This window comes from Lipophrys pholis (assembly GCF_963383615.2).
Source record: "Lipophrys pholis genome assembly, chromosome: 8".
NCBI classification, from domain to species: domain Eukaryota; kingdom Metazoa; phylum Chordata; class Actinopteri; order Blenniiformes; family Blenniidae; genus Lipophrys; species Lipophrys pholis.
This window is the reverse complement of record NC_137630.1, coordinates 23,468,382-23,482,317: the sequence shown is the minus strand read 5'-3', so window position 1 is coordinate 23,482,317 and position 13,936 is coordinate 23,468,382. Positions and strand designations below refer to the sequence as shown.

General features: G+C 41.1%; 1 protein-coding gene across 1 annotated transcript; it reads right to left on the bottom strand.

The window, feature by feature from the left end:
- Positions 1–2,513: 2,513 nt before the first annotated feature.
- On the bottom strand, positions 2,514–13,936 carry LOC308113350 (dysbindin-like). Its single transcript, XM_080469573.1, has 4 exons — positions 13,333–13,936; positions 5,709–5,858; positions 5,468–5,617; positions 2,514–4,918 (listed from the first exon to the last, which is right to left on the bottom strand). Exons 1-4 carry the CDS (start codon positions 13,373–13,375, stop codon positions 4,623–4,625), a joined length of 639 nt encoding a protein of 212 aa, XP_080325699.1. The 5' UTR covers positions 13,376–13,936; the 3' UTR covers positions 2,514–4,622.

Below are 13,936 nucleotides of genomic sequence, written 5' to 3'. Positions count from 1 at the left end.
AAAAAAAAAAGATTATATGAATTCAAACTGTGAACAAAAAACAGCTTGACAGGGTTACCCAACCCACACACTGCTAGAGGAATGCGTTTATAATTATGTGGCACTTATTTAAGTGCAACGGAATGGTTTTTGCTTGCTGTAACGTGACTAAAGATTAAATACTTTTGGCCTGTGGCGAGCGGGTTGCTGTTCCCCCCCAAAAAAACCAAAAACATGAGAGAATCATTCGTCAAAGCAATAATAGATTCTATACAATCACAAAATGCATATTTCTTACTAATTGCTTGATTTTCTATCTGATTGTTCTGAACCATAATGTGCCTGATTTGCTAAGACCCTTCATAAACGTGCTAAACCGCACACTCAGCAAATAGATTGCCCTTTCAGTTTGTGCGCGCTTCCAATATCGCCATGAGTGACGTCATGTGCAAATAGAAATATTCAAATGAGGATTGTTGTGTGTGTTTAACCAAGTTCACATAGGTATGATCTGCCTGAAACAGAACTGCTTTGAGTGTTCCCCACGGAGTTAATGGCTGAGTTTGGGGAGAGGAAAAAATATAACAGTGCGGATGTTTTTAGATGTCGCACATTAACCAATTACCATTATGTTTCGGTCATTACTTCACGCTGCTCTGGCATACACACTTGATTTTGCATATTCATGGAGGTCGACACGCTGAATAAATACTACTGTGTTATTCTGTGTGTCAGTCAGACGTGATTCTCCGTGCATCCCAGTAGATCAAGCCACGCGTGTGCATGTAGTCACAAATGTGCAGAAGGGGGGGGCGTTTGTGTGTGGGGTTTTTATTAAAAAAATTTTAAGTTGCAACTGTTTGACTGAATGTCCTCTGCTTCCGAGTGTGTCAGCAGGAGAAATGCCCGTCAACAAGGTTGATCTACCCATGCAGAAGAGAACACTGTCATCCCGTGACATTATGTTATCTCTTCCATATGTCTGACAGCTGTGTTCGTTTGCCCTTCAGCATGTTTCTGGGTTTTTCTGGTGCGGTTTTAAAACACCCAGCATTCAAGAATAACTGGTAAGCTTTATTCTTTAAGTCTTCAATTGGGTTTCAGGTCCTTCTTAAAAGGTAAAGAGCTCCTCTTATAGATTCCTTCCCCAGGTCTAATTCATGGCTGTCATGCTATGATTGTTGGAATCTGCATGAGCTATTCAGGATGTGCACTAATGTTTTTGATCTGTTAAGGTAATCGTACTTCGAGTTTCTGAAAGAAGCTTACTCGATGTATGATTGAGTTAATCTTTTGATTCGAACATACAATCAGAAAAAGATGAGAAAGAAAAAAAGAGACATTTAAATGAATAAAGCAAAAACAAAGAAACGACACTATCCACTTAATCTACATGTGTATGCTCAAAAAGGAGTAGGAAGGAGTAGACACTTACTGACTCCTACCCCCTCAAACATCAGCGGTTTATATCAGAATTATATTTGATATTTGTTTTATCTCCGTTCCTAATTTATTCCACAGGTTTACTTCACAGATGGTGACACTTGGTGAAACTTTTTCAGAGCTTTTCAAACTTTATGAATCTTCATGAATCTTGTAGGTAAGGTGTCATTATCTGGGACGTGGTATGTCAGATCATTAAAGAAGTTCTCACATCACTTTACGTAGAAGGAATAAGTGAGAACACGTTTTAATCACTGTCTGCGTGTTGCTACGCCCCTGTAAAAGGTAGTTATTACTTTGTGTATGAAGCACATAGGCAAGTTGCGAATTTGGTAACCTTGTTTTCCAGCCAGTTAAGGTCTGGAGGTTTGTTTCATCAAACAGATCATGAATTCAGTATCACGTTAAATGACCTTAAAGCGGGGGTGTAGTAAATATCTGTGGCAAAAAAAATGAACGATGGTGATGACTATCGTTCACACAAACCTCAAGAAATGATTGATCGCACTCGATCACAAAAGTTTAGTCCAGAAAAAGCCCCAAAAGGCATTGAGACCATGATCAATGCAAGCTATTGGGATTTGCATTTGTAATATTTGAATAAATGGATGTGTGGTTGCTTTTATTTCAAAGGGCTTTTATTTAAAAGCAACATTGTTTGAAAAAATTTGCCTGTCAGATGCAAACTCCAGTGAACTCTAGTTTTCTGCAGGTTCTTACAGTTTGTTACCTGCACCTTTGGCTTCATCACTAGTTTGGTCATTTTGAAATGAAGCGACATGTAACCGAGACTGCGTATACGTTGATGCTGTTACATGTGACGAGAAAAGTAAGACGTTAGAACTGGAAGGATGAGTTCCCAGTGGTGTGAATGTGTTTGTATGGCATGTGCTTGTTATTCCACATGCAAATTTTCACTCTGGGAGAGAAGACGAGGTTCGACTTGATAGTCAGCTCTTGATGTTTGACATGTTAAGTGCGTTTGTCACTTGGATTAAAAAGAACGGACTCAAAGTTTGGTATGTGGTGGTTGTTCAAACACAACACCAGCAAAATAAGAAATGCAACTCAATGAGATGCGCAGTTCACTCAATCACGCAACAGGCTTACTGTCACTTTTATTTTTTCTCTTTCGTTTGTTTGAGATCATGATAAGACGTTGAAAATGGGGAAGAAATACACATGGTGATTCCCACTGTAAAAATGTTGCTATCAAAGTCGCCGTCGGCTTTACCCGAATACTACAACAAACAACCACGTCCTCATTCATGTCTCCAAACAGACACATCTTTTTCCATGAATAAACACAGAAATGTATTGCAGCTGAGTCATTCACTCTTCCTGTGAACATAACAGCCACAAAAGCACAGTCGTAAAAAGAATTAAAAGAATAAAGTCACAAAATAGTTTCCACATGCATGCAGCAACAAATAAAAACATGTGACTGTGATTAACAATGTAAAGCGCTTTGGGGACTGCGCAGGCGGGGGGAAAGCGCTATAGAGGTAAAATCTATTTACCTATTTCTGTCACACATTTGTCTTTTCATACCACCAGTACATGATACATGCCTATAAACTGCATTGTTGGATATTTGAAGTCCATTCAGTCACATTGTAAATAAATCTCTGGTCGACAGGACTTTTAATGTTTTTTAACTCTAACCGCAAAATCCATAAACATGGCAGACGACAAACCGACAGAAAAAGAGGATAATTTGGAATGAGCCATGACCATCAGCAGGTTGCAATAAAATCATGGACTCATAGAGATGCTGAAAATGTTGGTGCAATGTAATGAAGGTTAGGATGCTTGTATGCTATAGTTTCATCAAATTTCCATTACATGACACTGTTCTGTTTTTGTTTGGCTATTAGGACCTGGTGTTTTCTGCAGAACACTGACAGGAGGTGTTTATTCGAGGTCGCGAAAGAAGGGAAACTGATGATGGCGATTTCTGAACATGTTCGGGCAGGAGGCTGCAATGTCTCACATGTTGCCCCGCCAAGAATTTACACAAGCAACTGTCTGCGCCATATAGATTTATTACAAACAACGGAGCTGTCCTCGACCCTTCTTTGCATACGACAAATATAATTTGATAATATTAATGAATTTTAAAGGAAAAAAAAAATGTTAGATGAAAAAATTGAAAATTGAAATTTGAACAATTGAATTTAAATTTGAAGTCTGTTTGTTTGTTTTTTCATTTGTGTTAATGATGTACAACCTTCGATTTGACAGTTGCACTCAACGGCTGCAGATTAGAGTTTCACTCCTCCCACTGCATAGTTTGAAAATTGCCCATAGGCAGAAGGGCTACGAGGAGCATGTGGTGACAGTGATGGGATTTACCAGCTCACACTTGAGGGAAATGAACCTCATGAGAAAGATGTTCAAATACATCACAGATAGTCAGACGTGACATTGGCCATGGACGATCTGGCTCAGTGGAAGCAGCAACATGCAAAATGATGGAGGATTTTTTATTTTTTTTATTCAGCTTTTATTGCAACGTAGTGGCCTGTAGACGTTGTTTATTCATTAAGGCCCCTCTACAAAGACTGTCTGAACTTTAAAGATAGTGGGTTTAAATTCTTGGCAACTTGTTTTTGTCTTTTCCTGTTTGGGAGCTAATGTGTAGAATATTATATTATTGAGAGACTTTCAGTGTCTTGCAACAGGAAGAGATTGCGCTTCTCCCGTTTCTGTCTTGATTGGAATGCGGTATTGCTGTAGGACATGGCCAGGGTGGGAACGCTTTGCTCATTATTACCTTAAAAAGGCTGAGACATTCAAGAAAAAGCTTTTCTCTTATTTCACTTTAAAAAAATAAATAAAAAAATTTTTTTGTAGTGCAATACGTTCTGAATGTTTCTGAACTATTTATGAATCATTGCTTGAAGTGTGTTTGGTTTTTGTGAACAAGTTTCTGAAAAAGAGATCGCAAAATGGATACCAGTTAAGTCACCTTAAAAAAAAAAAAGACAGAAGAAAAAAATGTATTTTGTAAAAAAAAAAAAAAATTACACAATTGTGAATGGTCAAGACACATTTAACAGACTGGGTCAGGCATGCGAGGAATTGCTTGTGGCGGAACATTGTGTTGAGAGAGAGAGAGAGAGAGAGAGAGAGAGAGAGAGAGAGAGAGAGAGAGAGAGAGAGAGAGAGGGCAATTCAAAGCTCTCTCTGGAATAAACTCAGTCTTTGTGTTGGTCAGTTGTGAGACATCTCTCCTTCTCATCTTCCTCTTCTGTCTCTTCATCTCTAGCTTGGGGAATGGAGGTCAGCAGCAGAGTGTCAGCGTGAACTTCTTCATCATCCGACTGGATCACCGGCGTGTCGCCTCCTCCGGCGCTGGTGCCGCTGGAGCCGGACGAGCATGAAGAAGTGCGAGACTGAGAGCCGCGGTAAACCTCATTCTGCCTCTTCAAAGGTGCACGCTCCCGGTACACGACCTCGGCATCTTCGTTATCTTCCTCGTCATCCTCACCCTCTGTAATTATAGGAGCCATTAGAACGTGCTGGTACCCGCTCCGCCGCTGCTTGTCATCTCATAGCTTCTCAGTTTCACATTTGAATGCTCGAGCTTTATATGCAGTTCACCCGTGCGGCTGATCTTATGCTCCAAGTGTCTCAACAGCGTGCGGGGGATGACTCTAAGTCTAAGCTGACGACTCTGATAAAGTCAGCCAAAATGTGAAACAGGCGTAATAAAGCTGCGTATCTACTTCGCAGAGTCATCAAATGTGACTTGAAAATATGAAATATGTGTAAACGTCATGAAGGTAGTTAGAATAACAAATAATTACACTCCCCGCCATCCAATTTTAAGCAATTTATCATGAGTGTTCCCACATTATGTAGCGTGCTTTAGAGAATACAGGGTGATCTAGAGAATACAGTGTGAGTTAGAGAATACAGTGTGATTTAGAGAATACAGTGTGAGTTAGAGAATACAGTGTGATTTAGAGAATACAGTGTGAGTTAGAGAATACAGTGTGATTTAGAGAATACAGTGTGAGTTTTGCTCAGAGGCAAACACCTGGCAGCGGAGAAGCCAGCGCTCCGTCATCTGATCCTGACCCTGAGTTGAGAAACACATCGAGGGCCTCCTGGTCCGAAATATCCATCAGGTCCATCTGCTCCAGAACGTCTACATTCACCTCCATGGATGAGATGCTCCCCATGGGGGCTACAACAGGACACAATCGGTTTTGTTTCATTCCTGTTGAAAACTGCCCCAGACATAAAGATTTCAAAAACTCTTAAACAGCGTGGCTCACGTTTCCTGCTGTCAATCTGCAGGTGAGCAGAGGGCAGGTAGTTGTCCACGTCATGGTGGTACACCTCTTCAAAGAAGCGCTGTCGGTCCCTCAGCTTCAGGTGCTGAGCAGAGTCATTGTCCAGCAGCCTCTGAGAGTTACCCGTCTCCGCTGAGGAGGAAAAACATAATACATGCATTCACTTTGTTTGTGTTGAAGCAAAACTGTCTCGTAAACATAAACAAATATGTGTGTCAGGAGGTGTGGTCTATCTCTGTCTCCTGCTGGTGGTCTAAAATGAACTTAACTATATTCTGGCTCACACTGGGAAATGACTTAGTTCAGTGTTATCGCTGTAAAATACTTTGGTAGATGTGTTCACTCTGGGATTATGGCCCACATCAACAATATATTTTAAGGATTGTAATTACAAATGTATCCCTGGCGAGATGCATCATATCAAAAAAGGTGGGTAGACAGAATTAAACTGTCGAATGCAGAAATAATACGTTTTTTGTTAAACATTTAAATATATCAAAATTATGTGTTGTATTCAGCATGGACTCTAACTTTGAGGGTGAATTTGTGAAAGTATGCATGCTACATCCTGCAGAGAAACTTAAGCAGGTAGGAATTCAGATCCAAAAATTTTTTGGGAGGTTCAGGTTGATTATAAAACGTTGCAAAATAAAGTGTCAGCTTTTCAGAAACGTCTTTGATCCAAACTGAAGGGAACATCAGGATTTGACATGGTCTTTTTGAAAACGTTATTATTTACTAGTGACCCCTGAGGTGATTTCTTTTTGTTTTACAAAACTCCGAACTAGAGTTCACTACTTATAAGAATTTTTACTTTTTTTTATTTTTTATGGGACTATATATGAATTTCATGGAACAGTATATGAAGAAGAGCTGACCTTTACAATCTGATGTTTCATTATAACTTAAGTGTTCACATTACACACCATTACACAGACACACACACACACATATATTTATATATACACGTTTTTACTTTGTCCAACGACATGTTTAACCGATTAGATTATTCAATTTATTGAGCCAAATTTAAGGAAATATTCAGATTAAGTTTTCCAGTTCGATAATCCAATTTTTCAATAGTGAAACAAAGCAAGGCACATAATCTCTGTGCACTGTTAAAAAGAGTTTTCTTTTTCATTTGTTCACTATCACGTCACTTCTATCAGCAAATAAAGGCATCAAAAGAAAAAATAATTAATTAAAAAAGTGGTAAGAGTTGCTGGGCATTTGACGGGGATCTAAGGAGGATGACATTCCTGTCAACAACACGTTTTGTGTGTAAACAATATTGATTTGCTTGCTTGGTGAATCTACGCCGCAGGCTTTCACTTTACGCCGGCTGTCAGATCTCCAGTCAGCCCTTTGCAATAAAAGTGAGTCTCTGCAGCAAACGGTGGGTCGCACCTGGAAAAAAAATCTGCTGACATTTTTACAAGTGGCAATTACTTTAAAAAAACTAAACAAAAAAAAAAAAGAAACTCTCAAAATAGCAGGGCACCTGGTTTGGAATTCACAAAATAAAATAGTTTTTGTATGAATTACTCAGTCATCAGAAAATTGTACAATGTTATGCCTGATTTATTTCTAGTTGTGTCTGCTGTTAAGAAAAGCATACTCAGATGACGATCTGTGATAAATGTAGGTATATTTATTAATAGTGGAGGCCAAAATATTTTTGAAGCAAAAAAAAAGAAATCTACTGAATGGAGGAAATTTATATTTTAACAATATGATAAATTATCTCAACAATTTGACCTATTATAAATGATGAATCGAAATTTGAAAGTTTAAAATCATCCTCTTGTCTGCTGTGTCCATGCAGATGGTCCACTCTTTCTGTGAGTCATAACAATAATAATAGGGAACAACTATTATTTAGCGAATGGGAGTAACAAGAATAACTCTATTTGAAGTGTTGTCTTCAGCCCATTCTTGTTATATTATTCTGACCTCTAGTGTTTGTGATGAGACTCACATGCTGTCCTACAGCTCTAACTATTTCAGTGATCATGTTTCTAAAGCAATAAAAAATCCCAAAACTTTTCATCGGATGATGGTGTAAGAGTAATGTGAAATGATGTTTATTGTGAACTCGGGTTAGAAAATGTAGGCGTATTATGTAAACAAAGGAGTTCTCAAGTGTGTCTCACACATTGACCTCTGCCAGGCCGACAGCCTGGGATTGTGTAATCACGCTACATCATCTGCACACATCGTGCTCCTTCCTCCTGGCTCTTACTGACGCTTTGATTTATGTCACCGGCTTTTTTGGGTGGTGTGCGCTTGTAAATCTACCACGTTCACATTATGTGCACGTTGGCTCCCAGCGTTTGTGCTGTCTGCTTTATGATCACTTTGTCATTCAGCGTGCAAAACATGTGCAACAAGTGTCTCTGCCTCGCTTATATCATACCAGCAGATGGATTAATCATGCAGAGCAACAATATTCATCTTATTGAATCTGCAGCTTCCCGAAGATTCAGTGTGTTCATGACTGCTTCTTCTGTTTGAAAACAAATAGCAGCCGCACATCTGTGTCAGGCAGCCTGCCCCTTTAGACTGCAGCCTCTGGAGACTCAGCTCATCTATCTGTGGTAACTACTACATTGCGTGCATGCGTGTGTGTGTGCGTGTGTGTGAGCACTGTTATCCACGAATGACAACCCTTCATTCATCCCAGCCAGTCAAGATGTTTGTGGTTCCTTCATATAAATATGATGCCGTTAATGGAAACACAGTTAATGCCATAAACCTCAGGTCTACACCGCTTGACTCATTTCAGGGTGGCGAGGTGCTGGAGCCAGCTGACTGAAGTCACAGGGCAAACTCAGAGAGTCATACACTCACACTCACACCTGCAGGTCATTCAGAGTGACCAGCCAACCTCAAATGCAGGTTTTGGAATACAGCAAGAAACTGGAGTACCTGGGGGGTAACTTTTTTTTTTTAAATGCACGCACAGTGAAAACATGTGAGGAAGTAATATAGACAGAAGAACGATCTCTCGGTCAGGTGGCTTTTCTTCAACTGATGTACCTTTATTCGAGCCCAAGCAAAGTTCTGTAGCCCTTTTGTATTGTTACGTAGCCTTGATCCTCCTGCGGTTCAGATGCGATCACATCACATCAGTATAAATTCAAGCCGTTCATGCACTATGTACACTGATATGACTGGTATGACTGGTTTTCCTTGCTATATTGCACAAACTGGTTTATCACATGCCCAATCACTTAATACCACCAAATCTTGAAATGCATCAGAGCTGATGATGTTTATTTCACCAGAAACACACGCATGTTTATTTGACGCCTCCCTGGAACGTCTCACCCGATGACACTGTGGCAAAAGTTGAGACAGTATAACTCTTTTAACTGGATGATTAGCTGGAAATCTGAGCGTGACGACCCTAAAATCACTACTCGACTTGAAAAAATCAATGTATGCTGGGTGAACTCTCAACAAATCACCAATGTAGGTGTGACAAGCTCAACTCCTTGCTCTGACACTTTTTATGTTCCAAGTTCCCACACGCGTGTATACATTTTATTATATCTGTGTTTATACACTTGGGTTAGAAAGGTATGCAAGCACTGCACTGGTACACAATGTCCTGTCTGACGACACACTGTGGGATGAGTGTGACTAAATGTGTCTGACATTTCAAAAATGGAGGTTTCAATTAAGGCCATAATCATTAAGACCACTGGACCTGATCTCGTGGCACGATGAGGCCTCCTGCCATCTTACTGCCACCTGCCAAGCGCATTTATCACTCGGCAGCAGTTGGACAAAGACAATATACAAGTTACTAAAGCAATGATGAAGCTTGATGATGATGAAACTGCACAGCTTATGTAAACTTTGGTTTTGCCTTTTGGCTCTCTCTCTCTCTCTCTCTCTCTCTCTCTCTCTCTCTCTCTCTCTCTCTCTCTCTCTCTCTCTCTCTCTCTCTCTCTCTCTCTCCTTCTATCTTTTTGCCTGTTTATCTAACAATCATATTTCATTACTCAACTTGGGATGGCCACTGGACATGTTCAACCCACATGAAAGTTCATCTCCATGTATGTAAAAGTCTGACTCATCCAGATAACCTCTGAATTTCCTTCCACTGTGCTGTGAAGGCGTGTAGGAGACCTCCGTGCACGTTGGCTAAGTTCACCACCGTGCACAGTGGCGAGGATGAGGGGGGCTCCCCTCCTAACTGTTGGGTTAATAACCGCCAACGATCCTCACACGGCTGTTTTCGGCTCATCAGATGTATATATTTTTTCTATTCCACTGCCCACTGATGTGCACAGTCACTCATGGGGAAAAAAAGAAAGTCCTTTTGTTAAATGAGGCAACTCATTGAGTTTCCCTCATCCAGGCTACTAAATACAGGTCACATGGAAAAGATTTACTGTAGGTGGAACAGCTGCGATGACTTGACTTTTGCTCTGTTGGGGAATTGTTGGCCTCAGGATGTGAAGGGACAACGACTTATAAAAGACGAAGGAGAAAATGAAAGCGGCGGACGAAAGGAGACTATCAAGGTTCAGATAGTGTGTGTTTTTCTTTTCACGATGGCTTACCAGATGTAGTGTGTCTTTTATTGTTGGGACAGTTAAAAAAAAGAAACTAACAAGAATTAGTTACAAGCACAGAGGGACAGTAAAGGCAGCTTCATTTCTGAATGAATTTTTGGATCATTTCTCTTTGTAAATGTTCAGGCTCAGGTTGTGTTTTCCATCTGAGACTCATTCCATTGATGACATCTCTGCAATTTTATCATTTTCTTATCCCTCTTTGGCTCTAAAGGCAAAACAACTTGGAATTTAAACCTCAGAATGACCAAAACTTAACCCCAGGAAGTTGGTTCATATGAGTGCTGTATCTTGAGAAATGTCCAAGCAGATTAGGATTAATTTGTCAGAGGCCCCTAAGGATGGGATGGCCTTGTCTTGATGCGTTTCGACGCACAAACTTGAAAGAATATAGGGGTCACTACCCTCGGACAAAGTCTATCGACATTGGGGCTCAATTTGTTGTGAGATGAACTCCCGGAGGGTGGAGTCAGAAAGACAAATGCTGTGCGCCACTAAATGACTCAAGGTTCACTTTATTTTAGAAGCCGCCTTTGGAAACTCAGTGGCCCTCATGATCCGTGACACGACCTCAAGCCCCCCCCCCCCCCCCCCCCCCCCATCCAGAGATCCTTGCTTTATCTCAGCCTACACTGAACATAATTACTGCAGTCTCACTGTTACATAAGGCTATATAGCTGCACACCCTACACTGGGCTCCTACTGCATGATGACTTATCGTATCTACACTGCTTTGAAATGCAAAACTTAAAGAAGAGTGAAGAAGAAAGAAAGAAAGAAAGAAAGAAAGAAAGAAAGAAAGAAAGAAAGAAAGAAAGAAGGCTGTATTATGCAACCTGAGTCAGCTGTGTGTTGTTCCTTGTTTAAAGTAACGTGTGTGTGTGTGTGTGTGTGTGTGTGTGTGTGTGTGTGTGTGTGTGTGTGTGTGTGTGTGTGTGTGTGTGTGTGTGTGTGTGTGTGTGTGTGTGTGTGTGTGTGTGTGTGTGTGTGTGTGTGTGTGTGTGTGTGTGTGTGTGTGTGTAAAAGCTGGGCTCATCAAAAAGGCATCTTGGCCAGTTTGGAATCTTTCCATTTTGATCAGGATTTCTTTCTGGATCCCACATGGCTGCCTATTACCCTTGTGAAAATTCCACTCTGAAAACACTGATCTGTGTAAATGTAATGGTGCAGTCATACTTCAGGAGTCCAGTGCGCTGCTTTGGAAGTGAGGAACAAACGCTCCCACTGAACCACTGAGTCACATGATGAAGTATTCATTTCCCTCGTGGCTTGTGGAAGGAAATCCCATGATCATCTTTCTGCTTTGAGTGAACTGAGAGAGATTGGGTGTTTATGTGTATTGCAGAGTGCTGGGGAGGCAGTTACACTGCATGGACAGTCACATCTGACAGCCAATCCATCTCAAACACCGCCCCTTCCTCTCCTCCATTTCCTCATAACACCCTCCATCCATGCCCAAGGCTTCAGTGATGTGTCACCGTCTCTCAGCCCTGCACATTAACATAAGTTTCAAAAATGACTGCTATTATTTACCAAGGCGATCAGTCTCTCTCTGCTAGCCTTGTAGCCATAGTAGTCCATCAAGCATAAATCATGTATGAGTGAGATCACTGCACCACAACAGCCACCTCCCCCGTTGTGCTTTTCCCACTCCCCTCACTGCCCACACACATATCCATAAAGCCCCAGCCTTATAGCAGAGAGTAAATCAAAACTGGCCATTTATGCTGTCCTGCCTCCTAATAGAGCACCACCACCACCACCACCACCATACTAGCCTACGTCATACTGCAGGAACCATAACCTGAAGCCAACTAAGGGAAAAGCTTCACATGAACATGTTATATAAATGTATATGTAAGCTTTGTCTCTATTATCCGCTCCGTCCTCTCGAGCTCGAAGACGACATATATTTAATTAGTTTTCTCTCATCTCCACGTCCCTATGATCTCAGTGCTGCGATTTTATCTTAAAGCTTGTGTGACCATCCCTGCTCTGTAAGTGTTTGATCAGATTCTGTCCTCCCAGGACATTTCCATTCCCAAAGCCATTAAGGCTCTTCACTCAGGGCTAAATGCAAAGATGACCTACAGCTATGTCCACTGCTCCCCATTTAGGGCAATCAAAACATGGCTTTCAGTCGTATCATGTGAAGGGTTCTTCTGGTAGTTTTTTTTTTTTACACATTAATGTTCATAAGCAGCTCCACATGTTTTGTTTGTGTTTCATTAAAGCAGCTAAAACAAAGCACAGAAAAACAGGTTCTTCAATATAAACACTTGTTGTTTGATTGTTAGAAGAGAAGACAGTGTTTCTCTAGAAAGTAAGTCAGCATGTCTGTCTTGTTTCTTTACGCAGTCCTTCTTCCTTTAGCTTACACAGACTCTTAAGAGGTAGTCGTTATCCCTCCACTGTGATTAAACCTCGTCTGCATCAGCAACGTTGCACCGCCATCAAGGCTGTCAGTTTAATTTAGCTAAACAGAGATGACCCATGGCTGTTATTACTACTTTGTACAATGAGACTTTTACAGCTGTTGCCTTGTGAGTGTGGCAAGTAAAGGGATAATGAGGATGTAAAAGGATAAACTGAACACGAGTTCTTCAGTGAGCGATGATTTAATTAATCCTCGTGGGATGCTTTTCAGCGAATGCTGCTTAAAGAAAAATTAACAATGTGCACATTATACCTGCAATTTGTGTGCAAGATTAAAAATGAGCTCTCAGTATTCATGTTATGGAAAAACTAAACTAAAACATGATTTAAAAAAAAACAAAAAAAACAATTTCATGAAAGAGGAACTTTTATTTCAAGACAAAAGTAGAGAATGAGCAACCTCTGCACAGCTATATATTATTTCTTCCTCTGCACTTGAATGACATTGTGCACAATTGCTGCCCAGGATTAAAGTAAGTGAACACACAGTGTTGGATTACAGCCATAAATCAGAGTAATGCCCCAAGTTGTGAGCTGCAAGTCTGCTCAATGTCACTTTACATGCATTTGTGTTGGTTACTTACATGTCAGGCGCTTGTTGTGGTTGGTTGACCCGGTAGACGACATGATCCAGGGATGGTGGGCTGGTTGAAGAGTGTTTACCTATTCTTCTTTTCCACTACCACACAATTCCTCCCCCCCCCCCTGTTGGTGAAGGCTCCGGGACAGGATGCTGGTGTGTGTAGTGGATGGTCATCTAGTCATGTCATCTCTTGACTTTGGCAGTGGGATAATCAAAGATAGTTGATCCCTCTTCCTTCTCTTCTCTTTCTTCTCCTCTCTTCTGGCTTTTTGCTGTGTTCGCTGACTCCTACCACCACCACCCCCCACCCGCACACGTCCCCCTCTCTGATCGCCTGGCTGTTTTTTTTCTAGGTTTTCCCTCTCGCTGTTTCACACTCTCATCTCGGATGCCGCGCCACACTCACACACACAGACACACACGCTGTCTTGTTCACTCTGTCAGACAGGCTCAGCCGGGTTGTAGTGAGCTGTACAGCTTGGTGTGTGTGTGTGTGTGTGTGTGTGTGTGTGTGTGTGTGTGTGTGTGTGTGTGTGTGTGTGTGTGTGTGTGTGTGTGTGTGTGTGTGTGTGTGTGTGTGTGTGTGTGTGTGTGTGTGTGTGTGT

Excerpts from the sequence above, each read along its gene's own strand:
- LOC308113350 (XM_080469573.1), bottom strand. The coding sequence starts at position 13,375 with ATGTCGTCTACCGGGTCAACCAACCACAACAAGCGCCTGACAT. Across the intron at positions 5,859-13,332 it reads CCACAACAAGCGCCTGACAT|CGGAGACGGGTAACTCTCAG; the intron begins GTAAGTAACCAA and ends TTTCCTCCTCAG. Across the intron at positions 5,618-5,708 it reads GCAGATTGACAGCAGGAAAC|CCCCCATGGGGAGCATCTCA; the intron begins GTGAGCCACGCT and ends GTCCTGTTGTAG.